Source organism: Momordica charantia, assembly GCF_013281855.1.
Source record: "Momordica charantia cultivar OHB3-1 chromosome 2 unlocalized genomic scaffold, Mcharantia_2.0 BLBB01000002.1, whole genome shotgun sequence".
Classification (NCBI taxonomy): domain Eukaryota; kingdom Viridiplantae; phylum Streptophyta; class Magnoliopsida; order Cucurbitales; family Cucurbitaceae; genus Momordica; species Momordica charantia.
In genome coordinates this window covers 7,284,841-7,304,003 of record NW_028275160.1, presented here as the reverse complement: position 1 = coordinate 7,304,003, position 19,163 = coordinate 7,284,841, and the positions used below count along the sequence as shown (strand labels likewise).

The 19,163-nt window shown below is 35.6% G+C and overlaps 2 protein-coding genes across 4 annotated transcripts; one reads left to right on the top strand and one right to left on the bottom strand.

Moving 5' to 3' along the window:
- Positions 1 to 299: 299 nt before the first annotated feature.
- Positions 300 to 5,912, top strand: LOC111015426 (beta-galactosidase 3). Of its 3 annotated transcripts, XM_088121204.1 has the most exons (19): positions 301 to 636; positions 741 to 836; positions 923 to 1,035; positions 1,115 to 1,181; positions 1,778 to 1,870; positions 2,283 to 2,426; positions 2,505 to 2,593; positions 2,696 to 2,801; positions 2,889 to 2,976; positions 3,060 to 3,178; positions 3,289 to 3,453; positions 3,523 to 3,701; positions 3,780 to 3,889; positions 3,998 to 4,107; positions 4,315 to 4,425; positions 4,503 to 4,604; positions 4,745 to 4,947; positions 5,031 to 5,370; positions 5,499 to 5,912. In XM_088121204.1, the coding sequence occupies exons 1-19, from the start codon at positions 475 to 477 to the stop codon at positions 5,628 to 5,630; spliced, it is 2,529 nt and encodes an 842-aa protein (XP_087977330.1). In that variant the 5' UTR covers positions 301 to 474; the 3' UTR covers positions 5,631 to 5,912. The 3 variants fall into 3 exon arrangements, with proteins under 3 accessions (XP_087977328.1, XP_087977329.1, XP_087977330.1); XM_088121202.1 differs by having other exon boundaries at positions 300 to 636; positions 3,780 to 4,107; XM_088121203.1 differs by having other exon boundaries at positions 300 to 636; positions 2,696 to 2,976.
- Positions 5,913 to 6,342: 430 nt separating this feature from the next.
- Positions 6,343 to 17,066, bottom strand: LOC111015427 (Transducin/WD40 repeat-like superfamily protein). The gene is made up of 12 exons (XM_022290446.2): positions 16,603 to 17,066; positions 15,557 to 15,666; positions 15,269 to 15,338; positions 13,339 to 13,471; positions 13,091 to 13,228; positions 11,849 to 11,988; positions 8,744 to 8,791; positions 7,803 to 7,913; positions 7,531 to 7,712; positions 7,330 to 7,451; positions 6,816 to 6,892; positions 6,343 to 6,728 (listed from the first exon to the last, which is right to left on the bottom strand). The coding sequence occupies exons 1-12, from the start codon at positions 16,807 to 16,809 to the stop codon at positions 6,618 to 6,620; spliced, it is 1,449 nt and encodes a 482-aa protein (XP_022146138.1). The 5' UTR covers positions 16,810 to 17,066; the 3' UTR covers positions 6,343 to 6,617.
- Between the last annotated feature and the right edge of the window lie 2,097 nt (positions 17,067 to 19,163).

The window sequence follows — 19,163 nt, the reverse complement described above, 5'->3', positions numbered from 1 at the left end:
GCCAAAATATGAGATAATTTGTCACGGGCAAAAATGTGAAGGGAATAATATATGATAACATTACCACATATTTGAAAGTCACATGATTTTTTTGCTGCCATAAATTCTTTTATCTTTAAACAAAAACTAAGCTGACTTCAAAATTTTGAATTTAATTTTCTCAACTTTAAACTATAGAATCAATTTCAGTTACGATTCATACTCTAAATCTACTTCGATCCTCAATAAACTAACAACATCTTAAAATCAAAGTCTAAGATACCCAATATCCAAACTTCATCGTCAAAAACAAATTTGAATTTAGCTCAAAAAAATCTTTGATATCATAATTTCAAAACCGCCATCTTCAATTCTTTTTATTTATTCTTCTAACTGACAGTGTGGATTCTTCTACAAAATAGCTTCCCATTCCTCAACTCTCTATCTCTCTCAAAACTCAACCAAATTTCTGAATTTCCGAAACGAAAACAAAAAATGAACAACTGGGTTTTGTTCTTCGTCTTCCTCGTCTCGTCTCTGTGGTTTCAGTCAGCGCAGAGTGGCAATGTGAGCTACGATGGGAGGTCTCTGCTCATCAATGGCGACCGAAGGATTCTGTTTTCTGGTTCTATCCATTACCCGAGAAGCACCCCTGATGTTCGATTTCTTATTCCCCCATTTTTGGATTTTGAACTGTTTTTTTTTTTTTTTTTTTTTTTATGATTTGATTCTAAGATTAATGGAATGGAATGTTGTTGCAGATGTGGGAAGGTTTGATCGAGAAGGCTAAAGAGGGGGGATTGGATGTAATCGATACATATGCGTTCTGGAACCTTCATGAACCGTCTCCTGGAAATGTAGCTCTCTGTTTTGCTCTGTTTTTTGTGATTTGATTTGATTTGATTTGAAATTTAATGGGTGTGTTTGGAATTTGTGTTTGCAGTATGATTTTGAGGGGAGGAATGATTTGGTCAAGTTCATTAGATTGGTGCAGAAGGCAGGGCTGTATGTTCATCTTCGGATTGGGCCTTATATTTGTGGAGAATGGAATTTTGGGTAAAATTTTCACATTATTGGGTAACAAATAAATGATTAATTATATATGAATTGAATTTGATGTTGTTTTGTGATTCAGGGGATTTCCAGTTTGGTTGAAGTTTGTGCCAGGAATTAGCTTTAGAACAGACAATCGCCCATTCAAGGTCTGCATTTTCTTTATAAAAAGAGAAAAAAAAAGACCTTTCTTTTAAAATTTTGAGTGTTGACAACTCATTAATTTTTATAAAAGATCTCTATTTTATTTTTGTATTTCTTTTTATTAATGGTAAAAAATTCAATAGCATAAAAGATAAGAATCCAGAAATTATTATTGTTAATTGGTTGGACTAAAATAGTATTTTAATTTAAAAATTATTTCAAATGGGAAGTGGCACTGAATAACACTTTATTTCCTAAAAAACGTGTGTCAAATTAAAAATAAAAAAAAATCTATTCATACAATTTATTTTTTCATGTTTATATTTAACTTTTGAATAACACTTGTTAAAAATACTAACAAAATCTTAGCTGAATTTGAAATCATTTTTTCGAAGTAGCCAACACCTTAAAAATATTTTTGGAAGAAAAAAAATACAAAGCAATGGAAATAAAATCAGAACAAAAATTGTAACCAAGTGGACTTTTTTACTTACATTTAAAAAGTTTGTTTTAGTCCATTTACTTTAAAAATAACTATTTTGAATGTTGTATATATTATATTATTTGCTATGTAGACACATAACATATAGTATTGCTGCAGTTAGCAATGGAAAAATTCACTCAAAAAATAGTCCAAATGATGAAGGATGAGAAGCTATTCCAGTCTCAAGGAGGACCCATTATCCTTTCTCAGGTACATGTTCCCATTTTAATTTGTTTCTTATTTCTTGTTTTTTCCTTCTCAGGTATCGAGAAACAAAAAACATAAATGTGGGCTTTTAGGACTCATCTAAGTATTTTTCAATCAAACTAACTTTGTTTCTTGTTTTCTCTTTTTTGGGATCATTCTCGTAATTGTATAGAAATTTTGAAAATGACCAAAACTAGTTTCTCCTTTCTTGTTTCCATTTTCAATTTGTTCCAAAACGCAAATAAAAAAATTGTTTTATCGTACTTGAATTCTTAGTGGTTGGATCAATGCAATACATCTTGTTTCTTTGCAATACATTTTTCTTCTTTAGAAATAAAGAATCAAATCCCAACAATTTTTTAGGCTCGAAAGTCACTCGTTGCATAGGGCTATTTAAAATGTAAAAAATGTGCAGATTGAGAATGAATATGAGCCAGAAGCGAGGGAATTTGGAGCTGCTGGTTATGCTTACATGAACTGGGCTGCAAAAATGGCTGTCAAAATGGACACTGGGGTGCCCTGGGTGATGTGCAAGGAATCTGATGCTCCAGATCCTGTGGTTAGTAACATTTCCATTTTCTTTTCTTGTTTTCCAATACAATTTTATTCATTAATTAACATGGTTTTCTTGGTGAAGATTAACACATGCAATGGATTCTATTGTGACTATTTTTCCCCAAACAAGCCTTACAAACCCACCTTCTGGACTGAGGCTTGGACTGCATGGTAAAACCTCTATATTCACCAAACATTCTTATCTTTTACCCATTTTTTTACGAAAGAAGATTCAACTTTTTTACCCTTTTTGTTGTTTTGCAATATGTATAGGTTTACATCGTTTGGTGGGCCAATTAATCAGAGGCCAGTTGAAGATTTGGCATTTGCTGTTGCCAGGTTCATACAGAAGGGAGGTTCCTTAGTCAACTATTACATGGTCAGTCCAAGTTTCATTTTTTTTGCTAAATTTTTTGGTTTAGGACTGAAAAGAAGGGTACAGAGAGTAATTTTGTGGTGGTTTCAGTATCATGGTGGCACCAATTTTGGAAGAACTGCTGGTGGTCCTTTCATTACTACCAGCTATGACTATGATGCTCCCATTGATGAATATGGTGAGCAATTTAGAGATGTGATAACTTCTGAATTTTTCTCTTCTTCTCAAGTGCTAAGATGTAACTTTTGGCTATCTTGATAGGCTTGATCAGGCAACCGAAATTCGGCCACTTAAAACGACTCCATGGCACCGTTAAGTTGTGTGAAAAAGCATTGCTCACCGCTGTACCTTATAACTTGACATTGGGAACTTATCATGCGGTTTGTTGTCTCCTCTAATAACGTTATATGCATAAGTTCATCTACTGTAAATGTTATTGCCTTGACCATAACGAACTAAACAAGAAACAGATTTTTCATTGATTAACTAGGCAAAGGTATTCAATTCTAGCTCGGGAGATTGTGCTGCTTTTCTATCGAACTATCACCCGAGATCAGCTGCCAGGGTGACATTCAATGGCAGACATTACATTCTTCCACCTTGGTCCATTAGCATTCTTCCTGATTGCAACAATGTCATATACAATACTGCCCACGTAAGTAAAATGGATTCTTAAGTAGTTCAATTAGTTGACCACAAAACTCAGCTTATTTTCATGTTCCAGGTTGAAGTTCAAAAGAACCAGATGTCGTTTCTGCCTGCAAATGCTGAGTTGTCGTCGTGGGAGTCGTTTACTGAAAACATATCTTTGATTGAAGATGATCCATTGATGTCATACAATGGTCTCTTGGAGCAATTAAACATCACCAGAGACACCAGTGACTATCTTTGGTACACAACTAGGTAATATGGTGTCTTAGATTATAATACTTGAACTGAGCTGACATTATGAAAACGTACTTATTCCATGAAAATTTCCAGTGTTGATGTTGCTTCAAATGAATCCTTCCTCCATGGAGGGCAGCTCCCTATCCTCACCGTGGTGTCAACCGGTCATGCTATGCATGTTTTCATCAATGGAAAGCTAGCAGGTACGTCATCGAATCAATACCTTCTTCCACAACATCTATGCTTCTGCATATGCCTCTCGAGATTGGCCAAGCTGCTTCTAAGTAGGTGCTACTTTTATTTAATGGTAGGATCGAGCTACGGGACTCACGAAAACAGTAAATTTACGTTCACTGGGAGCATCCAATTGCAAGCTGGAGTAAACCGAATCTCTCTGTTAAGCATGGCCGTCGGGCTGCCAGTTAGTTTTCTAGTTCCTGATAATATGAACTATGACTTACTATTCACTATATCAGTAAACTGCATAAACAAAAGACTGAAATCGGACTTGAAACAAACAGTTCATTTTCTTTATGCAACTCTCACTCTCATCTCAATCTTGTGAAGTCCCAGCTCTCGTTTGACTGTTTTTCCCTTTTCATTTTTCCTTGTTTTTTGGTGGATGAAGAACAATGGTCCTCATTTTGAGATGAGAGAAATGGGAGTGCTTGGACCAGTTACTATACATGGACTTAACAAGGGAAAGATGGACTTATCTGGGCAGAAATGGTCATATAAGGTCTACAAACTCAACCACATTTATTTGTTTCTGCATTCCATTAGCCTCCCTTGCTCATGTTTTTTCCTTTTTGACAGGTTGGTATGGTAGGAGATGCCAAAAACCTGAGTTCTCCAAGTTCTATTCCCGCAGTCAATTGGGTGCGAGGTTCATCAGTGCAGCCGCTTACTTGGTATAAGGTGATGTATTCAAGCTTTACTGCATTGGTTCTTCAGCACCAGAATTCTTCATTCTTATATAAAGTGTAAAAGTCTCTTCATGGATCAGATTGGTGAACGAGTGAGCACCATTGTTGAAAATTTTTTGCTTCGACTTGCAGGCGTATTTCGATGCCCCGAAGGGAGATGAACCGTTGGCTTTAGACATGAGTAGTATGCAGAAAGGTCAAGTATGGATAAACGGGCAGAGTATCGGACGATACTGGACTACCAATGCTAATGGAAACTGCACTGATTGCAGCTATGCGGGCACATACCGCCCGAAGAAATGCCAATCTGGTTGTGGTCGTCCGACTCAACAATGGCAAGTTCTTTACTTCTACCATTCATGGATACTATAGTTCTGCATTTTATTTTCTGATTTCATTCGACATCTTGATGTTTCAGGTACCATGTTCCTCGGTCTTGGTTGATGCCATCGAAAAATTTGATAGTCGTTTTTGAGGAGATTGATGGGAACCCTTCAAGAATTAATCTTGTAAAGAGGTCGGTCACCAGTATTTGTGCCGAGGCATCTGAGTTTCGTCCCGTCATTAAGAGCTGGCATGTGAATCAAAACCATGGAGAATTGAATCAGCAGAACGTGGTTAAGATCAACCTGCACTGTGCAGCTGGGCAGTCCATTTCAGCTATCAAATTTGCAAGCTTTGGAACTCCAATCGGATCTTGTGGAAGTCTTGGGCAGGGGACCTGTCACTCTCCAAATTCACAGTCTGTGTTGCAGAAGGTAACCTGAGTTAACATCATTATATCACCAACGTTTTCAAAATTCGACTTTATTGATTGATCTTCAATGGTCAGAATCAAAAATTCAAAATGCAATACCAAGTACTTAACTTATACTATCCTTTCCAGCTATGTGTCGGTCGACGGAGATGCTTGGCGACTGTACCAACCAGCATTTTTGGAGAAGATCCATGTCCAAATGTGAGGAAAAAACTGTCTGCTGAAGTCGTTTGTGCACCGGTCGCCAAACAGAATTCTTAAAGTAGACAGATTCATGGCTTTGAGTACATAGCAAACAAGGTAGAGTACAAAACCAATATTGAATAATTTGACATCCCTTGTACTTAGTTTCTAGGAGAAGTGGGGTTGATAAGAAACAGAGAGCTACATCAACAGATTGCAAGACTTATTTATGGTTGGTAGATACTAGAGGTAGGTTTAGGCTTTTTTAAGAGTTTTCATTTTCTTCTGCTTGTTGGTGATAATAATCTTATATCACATGGTAAATATGAATAAAAATCTGCTTCTACTTTTTTTTTCCAACTGTTAAAGAGTTTGTTCAGTTGATATTTCATGAAGCAGTGACAGTTCAAAACTGAACTCATCTGGGACTTTCATATCATCAATTGCTTGTAGAAATGTGGATAGTAAAAAAGAGGATAAAACTCAGTCTTCTTGCATTGATCCCTTTTGGACCAGTTACTCCTCTCCTATAGGAAAATTGCTCTAGAGGGACCGACCAACTATAAAATATTTGAGTTGGGTTGGTTCAGATTTTGGAATAATCGAATTTCCCCCTTGATGAATCCTAAATCAAATCAATCTTAATATCCTTCAATGATTTACTTCCAAAATTTTAGTAAACACAATGTTAGAATTTCTCTATGAGGCTCCACAACCTTTTATTCAATTGATTTTCATTATATTCTATCTCACTCACATAACATTAGTTAATCAAGGCCAAAGAGTAACATTGTATTGTATATCAATAGCATTTTATTTACTCACTTCAAAACTTCAACATGATGATATTAGTTACATTACACTGTAATTACAGAGAGGTGGAATCAGAATATCGTCACTTCCCTTTCTAAAACTAATGGGCTAAAAAGAAATAGAACACTTTCTATGATATGCTGATGATGATCTGTAGTTGATAAAAGACTGGCAAAAAAATGGGAGTAAAGGGAGAATGATGTTATTCACTAATCAACAGAACCATTTAGAAAATCTATTCACACATATATTCTAACTCATCTTTGATCTCTTCCATACAATTACCGTCCCATGAAAATCCGAGGAAGCCAACAAATTCTCCCCATGGTTCCACGCAACTGCTATGACTGGAAACCGATGGCCCTGCAGTAACATGTGTGCCCGATCAGTCGACAACAAACTGTCAACTATATAGTTTTACCATGGAGAGAGCATGAAGAAAACATGAACCTGTAGCTTGTTGACACAGGTGTGTTTAGGTCGTGTCAGATCATAGAAATAGACATTTGAATCCTCACTTCCTGCAACTTCAATCCGTAAAAAAGATCCAAATTCAGAAATCAATGATGTTGTCGAACGAACATAGAACATTAGATAGGAAATTTGTATGCAGAGTCCAGGGTTTTTAAAATATTCATGATTTAAATGTCATGTGATGGGTTTGTAAATACATGTATCTGCCTGTACGAGCATTACGATTGTTTCAAATTTCACCACTTGATAATTTTTTAAGTAAATTGATATTTAATGTTGCTAATCAATTGACTTGTTCTTCATGGTTAGCCATAGATTCTAGGTATTCCATAGTTCCTTCCCACGAGCAACATAGTTGATTTAGAGTGATTTTGTAGTAGCAAACATTTGCTAGATACAAAATCCTGCAGAATGATTGAGCGAAGGATTTAGGATTTAGATTCAAAAAATTGCCATTTTAAGATGGAACGTTAAATTTGATAGTCCTTACCTATGTACTCTCCTTTTTCAAGGGAGAGTAGAGGACAGAAAGAAGCACGGATGCTATGTATCCTTGGAGCTAATTTGAGTGAGCAGCGGAGGGTCAAATATCCTTGAACTTCCAAAGCAACACTAGAGCATCAAACATAAAACCTTATAAGTGGTAAAGATATGAAAGAAAAAAATGAAAGCCATTTTCTGCTGACAAGACCTGAAGAAAGACAAGTTCCCATCTTGAGTGCAAGTTAGCAATACAGGGCCCCTGGCCAGCAGAGAGAAGCTTCGATATTGTACAGTAGATACAGGAGATTTACGCCGACTACTACACCACTGGCGGTGAGAACGTGATAATGCTCCTGTATGAGAGTTCATGCTCACAGAGTAAACATATCCCTATACATGCAATCTCAATAGTCAATCTTCGCAAGCGAACATGTGGTTTTCAAAGAAGAAAGTTCATATATAAATGCGCCAATTACATACATGAGCGTCCCCACAGAAAAGGAGCTGGCCAGTGTGATCATGGTCCATGGAGGTTACCTCGCCATCAAGAACTGTTTTTGTAACAACCCTCCCAGTGCTGAAATTAAACACCTAAAATATTCATCAAAATCAGCCGGACATATCTTGGAAAAGATATAATTATCAGTAATGAGCAAATTCTGACGAACTTTTTTGCAAATCAGGTCATAAATAGATAATCAGACAACTCCAAAAAAGAAAAAAAGAATCAGGTGTCAGAGAAATTTAAACAGATAAAAGACTTTATATCCAAGCGTCACACTTTTTCCCCTCGAGCAATGATACAGAGAGGGAATCATACTCACGGCTCAATACAAAATGCAAGAAATCTCAAGGAACGTGATCTTATGTTTTTAGAAGTCAGTTTTTACAGGTGTTCCCACGTACTGCAAGCATGCATTGACTTGCCTACGTATGATCCCCAATCTCTGTATGTCAGGAATTACATTCACATACGAATATGATCCTCCTCTCTGCATGCATGCACGCAAGCATCACATTGTCAATGTTAGGTCCCCCATGTGCGAGTAAATCACAATCCCCCTACGAGTGTCACATTGACTACATTTCCCCATGTGTATGAGACCCCTCCTGGGGTCTATCATCTATATGCACATGAGAGACATTAGTTTCCAATTAAATTTTATTCTCAGAACAATCATGACACGGAATAGAGAACGATCCTCCACTATGTATTCACGCTACACTGACTATGTCTAATCCATGTGTGCGTGAGAGAGAAGGTTCAATTTCCACTAAAACTATATTCTGAAAGGAGAGGAAGAGAGATAAAGACGTATTACTTTTCAATTAAATTATATTTTCAGGACAATCATGACTAAAAAAATATCACCATTTTTTTCTCTCTCGAGCTGTTGTAAGCAAATTTACATTCTGCTTACCGTGATTTCCTTATTTGCATTGCCAACTGAGAGGAAGTTGTTATTTACCTACACCATAACAATGAAAGGAAAAGGAGAACGTTCAGTTAGATTTCAGAATATAATATATATACACATACGTACATTATGTGTATGGGCAATAGACATAATGAAACATAAATATCTATAAAAGAAAGACCACAAGAAAGACAAGATATCATCCCAGTCACTCAAGTCACGACTATTACAAAAAGCTCTCTCCAATTTATATTATTAATAACAAAGAAGAACGACTACAAAATCCCATAGCCTATTCTTATAAAAATAAATAATAAAAATAAAATATCCCATAGCCGAATAACTCAATTTAGGAACCAAAAGTCAACTTAATTAAGAAAATGTCAAGAGCGTCCAACAAGAAATGTTCCTCCCAAAACACATTTCCCAACAGACTGCCTTGGTTGGGTACGCATCTATACAATTGGGCACTAGCCACAATGAAACATAAATATCTATAAAAGAAAGACCACAAGAAAGACAATTATCATCCCAGTCACTCAAGTCACGACTATTACAAAAAGCTCTCTCCAATTTCTATTATTAATAACAAAGAAGAACGACTACAAAATCCCATAGCCTATTCTTATAAAAATAAAAAATAAATAAAAAAAATCCCATAGCCGAATAACTCAATTTAGGAACGAAAACCAAAAGTCAACTTAATTAAGAAAATCTCAAGAGCATGTGGGATAAGAGGACATGATGTAGGTATGCTGGGGTACTTCTTGTAAATTAATTTGTATTTGTTTTAACTCTTTTTGGTGAATGTATAGTAACTCTATTTTTACTTTTAAATTTGATTTTTGGCATTATTTTAACTTTTCCCAATAACCCAAAGCTTGGCCTATAAATATAAAGGCTAAGTCCCCCTTGTGTAGACTTTTTTTCTCTTCTGAATCAGATCCAGACTGCATTCATCCTCAATAATCAGTGGTATTTTGGCTGGAAATTTGATGGGGAAGATTCTGAATTGAGCATTGCAGCTCATTGATTTTCTTCTTCCAGGACTGTCAATCGCTGAGATACATCCTCGAATATAAGGAGCCAATGTTAGTTTTCGAGCATTACAGCTACTAGCTTGACAGAGAAGGAGTTTGCATCTCCTATCATAGCCAGGGTATTTCTTGTTGCCATTTCTTGGTCTTCCAAATATCTCAGGTTCTCAAGATAACTTGCACATTTTTCCAATATTTGTAAAATAACTCTGATTTTTCGGGTAAGCTCTTCACCAGGACAGCCTGCACTTAATAATTTGGAGTTTCTGAAAAGGGCCAGACGACAGACTGGAGGCGTATACTGACTATCCAAAAATGATGCTTCTAACTTTCAACATCCTTGTAGCAGATGGCATGCTTGTAGGGAGAAAGGGCAATGCTCAGGTTCTTTTGAAGTCTTTCACAAGTATTGAATTTACTCTGGTTGAGAGAACCATAGATGAACTAAATCTTCTTAGGTGTTTAGCTTTCCAAAAGTACTAAGAGCTAAAAAATGGTAGATTCCAACCCCTCTAGCAAAGAAGACCAGAAGGATTAACAAGAAAAGTTGGCACTAATCCTCGCGGAGACACCCACAAAAGATGAAACAAGTGATTGTGATCCAAAGGGTTTAGAATATCTATTGATAGCAATGCATCAAACCCAAGACCATGGCTTATGAGGCAAGATTCGAATTTAAATTTTGGATAGTATAGCATCCAGTTCCTAGAGTCCCACAAAAGTTATAATTTTACCCTTTAGTAGCTTCTGACACATTGGCAAGTCTCATCAGAATCTAGCTTTGGAGGAACCTCTGGTATGAACTAAGAAGAATTGACTAATGGTACCATGGTCTCATAAATTGAAATTGCAACAGTGAACCCCCATGAACCTTCGGCCTTCCTAGTGGCACTTTGGAGCTAGATGATGAAACTATTTGAACTAGAGATTTAATGAAAGAGAAGGGATTTAAGCTCTGCCAGAACAAGGGCATACAAGTTTTCTTACTTTGGTCAGTGCTTCCACGAATTTCAACTTCAGTCCTATTTCTTGCCTTTCTGGAAATCCACCACAGGAATTTCGGACTTATTAGATTCCAATAGTCAATTGGTAGATTGCTAAATTTTGGTCAACCTCTGATGATCTTTTTGGGATATTACTTTGTTATATCTATCACTAAAATAATGAAGCACAATCTTTCACCTTAAGCGGGATAGTGTTTAACTTATAACTTCTTTTTTTTTTCCTTCTTTTTGGCCAGTTTAAGAGGGTGGGAATGTTGTGGATAGTTTGATTAGAGAGAAACATGAGAGTTTTCAAAGACGAGAAGTCTATTGAGCTCCTTTTGACTCTCAAATCTACAGATTTTTGTAATTACTTTCTTAGTATCCTTTTAACCTGTTGGAGATCCCTCTCGTCACTCTCTGGTTTTTGTGTTAATGAAACTTTGCCTTCTTATAAATAAATAAAAAGAAGGGTGGGGATGGAAAATTTTATAAGCACCAAAATATGAACACTCTGAGGCTCATTGATGTACGTTAGGCACATTAATGTGTACCTTACCAAGATTAACTGAAAGATTCATTAGATGAAAAATAGGATGATTTATATATTAAAATAAATCCACAAACAATCAAAACCCACCTAATCTATTTTATGGATATGATATAACTACCGGATCAATAAAACCACTAATTGCCACTTCCCCCAAAACATTTGGGGTCGTTTCTTTGAGATTTTTTAGATTTCTTGGGCTCATCATAGAGAGTGGGGGTCTATGATGGAGGAAGTGCTTTTGTATTCTCCTTTCTGCGAAAAAAGTTGGTTCCTTTGGCAAGCTGGGTTTTTTGAGATCTTGTGGGGGATTTGGTTGGAAAGAAACAATAGAATCTTTAGGGGGGGTGGAGAGAGAGTGAGATTATGTTTGGGACCTCGTAAGGTTTAATGTCTCTTTATGGGGGAGTAGGTGAGTGAGTGAGTCCTCACTGACCTGTATTTTGTTTTCATTAGATCAATGAAAAGTTCGGTTTCTCATATAAAAAAATAATAATAATAATAATTTGCAACACTAGTGATATTGGTTCATACTTACCGGATGGAAACGTATACACAATTGTGAAGATACTCCATAGATTACTCTAATGCAAACTCCTTTTGATATCTCCCATACTCTAACGGTTTTATCCATGGATGATGATGCAATGTACTGATTATTTGATGAAAAATCAAAGTCTGGAGAAACACCAGTATGTTAGAATTTTGCTCGTGGAACTGGACAATAATAAAATACTTTTGCTTAATCCACCGCTGTAATAACATATTAAAGAGACAAATTTAATATCAAATCTGATGCTTATAATGAAAACTCTTGAAGCTATTTTTGCACTAACTAGGAATATAGATCACGCCAACCGGACTTAGTTGGTTTCAGTTGGAAGGATACTTTATCTCCCCTCTTATATCTCTTAAATTATTACTGAAAACCTTGTTTCCTACCTACCAGAAAAAATTCCGATCCACCCCACCAACAGATAAAGCAAGTCGATACACATAATTTTCAAGCTCCCAAAGAGAAGAAACGGCCATCACAAGATTTTGATTGGTTTCAGCTGGTTTTGGCTTACCCTTTGAACTTCATCTTTCTAAATTTAAGTCCCATTTTCCAATGTTGAAAAGGTAAACATTCTGATCCTAATCCAGGAATTTTCGATGTCTTAAAATTCTCCATCATAAGTTCTTTCAGCTCCCTTCCAATCACTAAACCTAAAATATTGAAAAAATTGAAGGGAAAAAGAAAAAAACATTCCAATATAGAAATTGACATCTTTAGGAAAGACCATAGTAACTAGAAAAGGAAGGTATCTTAGCTCCTCATAAATGGTCTATAATTTCACCATCACAATTCAAAAATAAAAAGAATAGAGAGAGAGAGAGAGCAATGGGATCTTTTCCATCATAAAACATTCCCTAGTATTTCATCAAATTAACATATGAACTTTATTTTGATTATGTTAAATGATACAACATCCTTTTTTCATAAAAAAATAACGATATAACGTCCTGAGGTTCTAAGACTGAATCAGAAGTAATAAATAAAAATGTGAAATGGATGTATATGCAAAAAAACACCGTGGAATCAAGACGAAAAAAGTAGAACAGAGGGGCCTACAAAAAAGAATGACCCAGACAGAAGCAAACGAGAACAAAATGGATCCTGGAGAAAAAAAATTGGAGAGAAAACTATCTATTCATTTTAACAATTAGCAATCCTTGAAGTCGTGACCGGGAGAAGAGACAGTGTAAAAGACAACAAAGCAATACCAGCCAGTCCAACCTGTGACATCTTTTGAATGGCCCAGCAAATGCTTGACGGTTGAAGATGGTTCAGAGACATTGCATACGGTCAAGGATCCATCTGATGCCCCATATGCTAATAGATCAGAGCTCATGTGCCCAAACTTCAAAACCATTACTGCAGAATTGACAATTAGATTTCTCATATAAACCACTTTATTCTGCGTTAAACAATAATTTAATCTGAAATTTGATCAGTTCAGATTTGTTCGTCAAATGAAAGTTTACCAGAGGCATTGCATTGATCAAATATACAATGCATTCCTACAAAAGAATATGCAAGCTCAACTCTACGAGTATGTAGCTGACCATTATCACTTGCACTTGAGCTAAAACTTGATCTTCGGTGGCTCTGTAAGTCCTGAATAAAGGCAATATATTATAATAATGATAAGGCAAAAGCACGATGCAGGTGCACACAGATTTAAACTTACAGTTGTTCTTGTTCAACGCTCAGAGAAGTTAATTTGATTTAACTACTTAAATCATTGAAAAACCTACATGAATTATAACACATGGAAAACTAACAATTGCAGCCTATATGACAAAACCTAAGGACTGGAAATTCCCTCTTTGAAATAGTCATACATGATAAGGAAATAAGTGATCAAGAAGAACACGAAGGAAGTCTACAACATGAAAATCAAGCTTAACCAGCTCAAATGAGCTTATGCTCAAAGTCAACGGGCTGAACTTAAATTCAATCTAATCATGAGCCAATCATTATGCCACAAGGTCCAATCACAAGAGCTAAAAGACTTCAAGAAGCATTGAAGAACCATTTCCAAACTAGGGTTCACACTTGATGAAGAGTTGCATCCATTGGACAAGGCACCTATTCATCCAAGAAGCTTAATGAAATCTTCGAGATAGAAATAAGTTCTCCTTCCCTCTTTATTTACTTCTTGGGATTAGTTTATCATATAGTTATTGGGATTTTTGTGGGAGTTCACCTTGAGAGTACTCCTTTGGAATTTTGAAGCGGTGGCGGTCTTGTGGAATATTTGGTTCAAAAGAAATCGCAGAATGTTTGAAAATACGTCTTTTGGTTTTTCTCTTTTGTGGGGTAATGTACAACTTACTATCTCGAGGTGGTGCTACATGTATTGCAAATTCTTTTGTAACTGCTTCCTCTCCTCGATTCTCCAAAAGTGGGAGGCTCTTTTGTCAGTCTTTTGGGAAGGGGTGCCCCTCTACCCCTTTTCTTTTGTTTATTTTATTTCTCAAGTTTCTTAAAAATAAAAAAAAATAAAAAAAGAATAAGAGATTACTCATGCATAATTGAGGTAGTTCCATTATCGATTCATCTAATTGATGGATGAATCATTTCATTATTTTATTTTTTATTTATTTTGAAAATAAGCAATTTCAATGAAAACTTGGATGGATTTGATTGTAAGTATCTAACTCTTTTATTTCTTTTATTAATTAGTTCGAACTAGTCAATTGGGATAGATAGTAGGTTTAGTGAGTCGTATTAGTTTTAGCGTAGGTAAAAGGTTGAATGGTTATTTTAAGCTAATCCCAGTATTCTACAACATAGCAAATAAATGTAAGACAAGGTATACTGACTGTAGACGTAATTTTGTGATTAATGAAATAACAAACCTTTCATTCAAGCCCCACCACCGATATCTCTTTTAAATTTTGTCACTTTATATTGATGCAAACTTTCTCACTCTCCTTTTTTTTTTTAGCACAACACAACTAATAGTCGAAGATACTGCCTTAACAAGTTAAGCTATATCTAGGTTGGCAACTTTCTGTGAGATATCTCCTCACTATTTGATTACTTTCAACAAAAGAAAAAGCCCTCCGGCGATACCGTAGACAACCCACCAATTCGAGAGGGTGGGGAAACTCTCCTTCCTTAGCTAACAAGCCAAACCGTAATACCCAAAAGATAATTCTCCCTAACAACCTACCTCCCTTATATCTACTACTGACAATCTTCTCTCTCATGGCCGTATGGCCTACATTCCCTGGCCTACATTCCTTACACCCCTAACATTCCCCTTTTGCCCCTCCTAACGTACGTTCTCACTACCTGGGGCCTAACACTTTCTCACTCTCTTTTGCAACCACCCCCATCCTTACTCGCATATTTAATAATCGCCATAAAAAAGAATACAAAGAATATCACAGAATTCAGATATACCTTGGTAGAACTCCAGCTCTCCACCTCATGCAAGAGAGCAAGCGCACTTGGAGGAGGAGCCCATCTTCCACTGATGCATGAACCAGTAAATTATCCTGATGTCAGAATTATGCGGAATGTAACTTAAAAAGTAACTCATTAAATAGGAGGTTTTGTCATTCAAGTTCATAATAAATTCTTGCATCTGAGATAAAAGAAAGATTTTCAAAAAGTAAAGGGAAAACATGAGAAAAATGTATCAAGCTATGAATTAGACATTTTAAAGTCATCAAATAAAATTTTAGCAACCTGTTTCCAGGAGTGCTTTGAAGACTTGGTACATGCGAGCTTTCCCAATTCCTTGGCCGACGAATGAAATTTCGGAAGGCTACATAACCTTTTTCATTGCACCTCCAGTCCTTTGGCAAACACCAATAGAAGAAACCTAACGTTATTCTTAGGAAAAGATACATAAATGAATTGAACCATCAGAAATTACTGAAGTAAATCGGCTATGTGCATCCAAAGAGAATAGAGGCAACAATTTAACAAAACTAGAAGTAACTTAAAATTTCTCTCCAAAACAGATAACCTAAAATGGTTCATATAGTATTGTATTCGAGCCCTTATAATGTGTCTTCTTTCTGAAGTAAAGTCGTTGAAACCTAAAGCACCAGAAGAAAAAACTAATACTCACTGACGCTCAAACATTTCCCTCCTTCTGATGTCCTTTTAAAGTTGAATCACAGAAATTTTCTGAAGCAGTTATACATGTCGAAAATACATCTGGTCTCCAATCCACAATATGGAGGAATTTGATTTTAAGCTTATTGCTGTCGTTTTCTGATCCAGGCAACACATACGAAAGATCTATACCACAAACAAGGAAAACTTTACCAGATCATCAATCTAAAGTCAGAATCCCCCCAGTAAGAATTCAATGTTCGCAGTAGTTCGTGACTATCATGAGGACTCAAAACCTCTAACTCCATATTTCACTGAAATCCCAGAGGTCCAACCCGTTACTCGAAACTCAGATATTAGAAGATTGGGAGCCAATCCAGAACGGAAGCTAGCACATTATTTAGCCATATCAAGTTCAGGACAGAGATACGGATTATCAACTGATGTTGACTGCTCTCGTTCGTTCCAAGCGCAACTAGTATCAAGGGAACATAGAACCACGAAGCCCTAAATGTAACTCAGAATGCATTGCCCTCCAAATCTACTCAAATTACGCTCCTTATCCGAATTTCTCATTTAAACGATTACGAATTTGGCAATTAACTAAAAAACCAACAGGAAAGAAACATAAGCAGAAAAAACTACGAAAATAGTTGCAGAGGAAAGCTTACTTTACGACGAAGAACCCCGGCTTCAGCCTTCCGATAGAGTAGGAGACGACGAATTCCAACATAGTCCGGATCAACGCCAATACTCACAGGTTGGAGCAAGCAGCAGAAAAGCTCCGGATCCACATTTTCCTTTTGTTTCTCCTTCTCCTTCTCCACCTCTCCTCCTTCCTTCGTTGAGCTACCATCCTCGGTCCTCTGCTCCGCCATTGTCACGAAGCTTTCTACGAGTCCGCCATCGAAGATCAATCAAATCAGCTTGATTCGTCAATTTTCCCGATGACTGGACGGCTGATGTGTGGCAGATCCAGACCCGAACAATACTGAATTGCTTATATTGTTTACTGAATTTCAGGTGACGAAATCATCGGAGCTCCGTCGGACTGTTCGGGCAACGGCAACGGCAACCGCCACTCAGGAAATGAAATTGTCGTCAATGGCGTTATTGGGTGACAGGTTTGACTTGTACAATTTCTTTTTTCTTCTTTTTATTTACTGAAAAAATACGTGGAAAGCCACGTGGTGGATATTATTTAAATGCACCGTCACTTATTTCCTTTTTGTCCGTATATTTTAAATGGATTTAAAATATTATTTTGATCAGTACAGTAATTATCCTTTTAAGACTTACATTTAAATTCCTACATTTTGTTCGTTTTATCCAAGACGTTGGTTTTGGTATCTCTGTACTAAAAATAATTATTTTAGTCTTATTTTAATTTTTATCTCATTTATTTCTATCAAAATTTTAGTCTGACATTTTATTTATTAAACTTTTTGAAATGTAGTTATAAATTTGTATTAACATTTTGCGAATAGAAACTAAAATGACCATTTTTTTAAATATTAAAAATATCAAAATAGACATTTTAAGGTACCATAATTAAAATAATAAAAATTAAAAATATATATACTAAAATAGTAAAATCAACTGTAGAAAAAATATAGGAAGCAAAATAGTATTTAAATATTTTAAAACTCAATTTTTCCTCCCTCAATTTGATTAATGTGGTGAATTTTTGTGGTAAAATTTCATTTAATCAAATCCGATGTGAAATTTGGATAAAGGTCACCATTTTTATCCTCTCGGATAGTTGTTGAATTATTGATCTATCAATATAATTAATATTTTATAAGTATTAGGTTAAATATATCCATTTATTCCTCAAGTATGTTTTATTTCAATTTAATCTACAAATTTTAAAATTAAATTTACCTTCAAAATATATAAAATTTTCAATTGTCCTAAGATTAATCGAAATCGAAAAATGAAAGTGTTCAAATACCATAAGGTATTATCTCAAGAATACCTATGTTCAAATTTTCAAATAAAAAGATTGTCATGCATAACAAATTTTAGTGTACAGATACCAAAAGATACCCGCTCCTAGTTCTATTCATCAACTTTATGTTAAGAAGAAAACAGAGATGTGATGTAGCTTATATTAATATATATAAAAAAAAAAAAAGTGAGTCGTAAAAGGTGAAGGATACGAGGACATAAGTAGTTTCAATTATATCCTTAAACTTTGGGATAAGTTAAAAAATTTCATTTTAACCTTTTAGATCTTAAAATTGTTTCAAAACAACCATTCCACTAAGTTCCACATTAAAATAAAGATGAAAAATGATGAGTTGTAAAATAGAAGTTATACAAAGACATAAATGGCAATTGAAAGATTATAGTCATATTCAAATGGCAATTGAAAGATTATAGTCATATTCAAAATGGTACTGATTGTTGAGGGAATTAGCTTTGGGGGTTGAGTTTTAGTCAAAATTGTCCTTCAAAAGAAGAAGCCACATATTGTAAAGTCGAAAGAGACCCAGTTCCAGAGAGAAAGGTTTGCAAGATGAATGTGTTCCCAAAAGAAAAAATTGTGGAAGTATGAGTTAGTAGAAAGCAATGATAGAGGGAGATGGTACTCATCTTCGAAAGTAAAAATTTTATTATCGTCACGCCACCTCATAAATCTTTTGACGATGAGAGGAACAATATTTTATCATATTTTCATCTTCATTTTAATGAAAAAACTTAGACTTTACAAACTATAAAGGTATAATTGAAACTGACCCAAAGTTCAAGAGCATAATTCAAACCATCCACGCAAACATGTATCTTTATTTTGACGACTCACTACCATGTCACATTTTCCTTTTTTTTATCGAAAAAGTTACATAAAGGTAGTTTTAAATTAAGGACAGAATTGAACCTTTATCAAAGACCCTAGAGTTGAGAAGGGTATTTTGTTTAATTAAACTTTTGTGTAACACTCATTTCGACATTCTTCAATCTCGCAACCCTCATTCATTGGCGATGTTCTGAAAATGTGAAGTGTAGATCACAAAAGGAGATGCGATAATAATTGCCATTAAGCTACAAACCTGACTTCGTTGTAAACTCAAACCAGTCTTGAATTGAGGAAGACCAAAAAACTGGAAATGGACCTCCCAAATCCAGGTAATTCATCAACACGATCTAACATGTTTTCGACGATTTCAACTATACTATTTTGGTAGAGTCAAAACCAGTGGCCAAAACTAGTCACTCCATTTGGACTCGA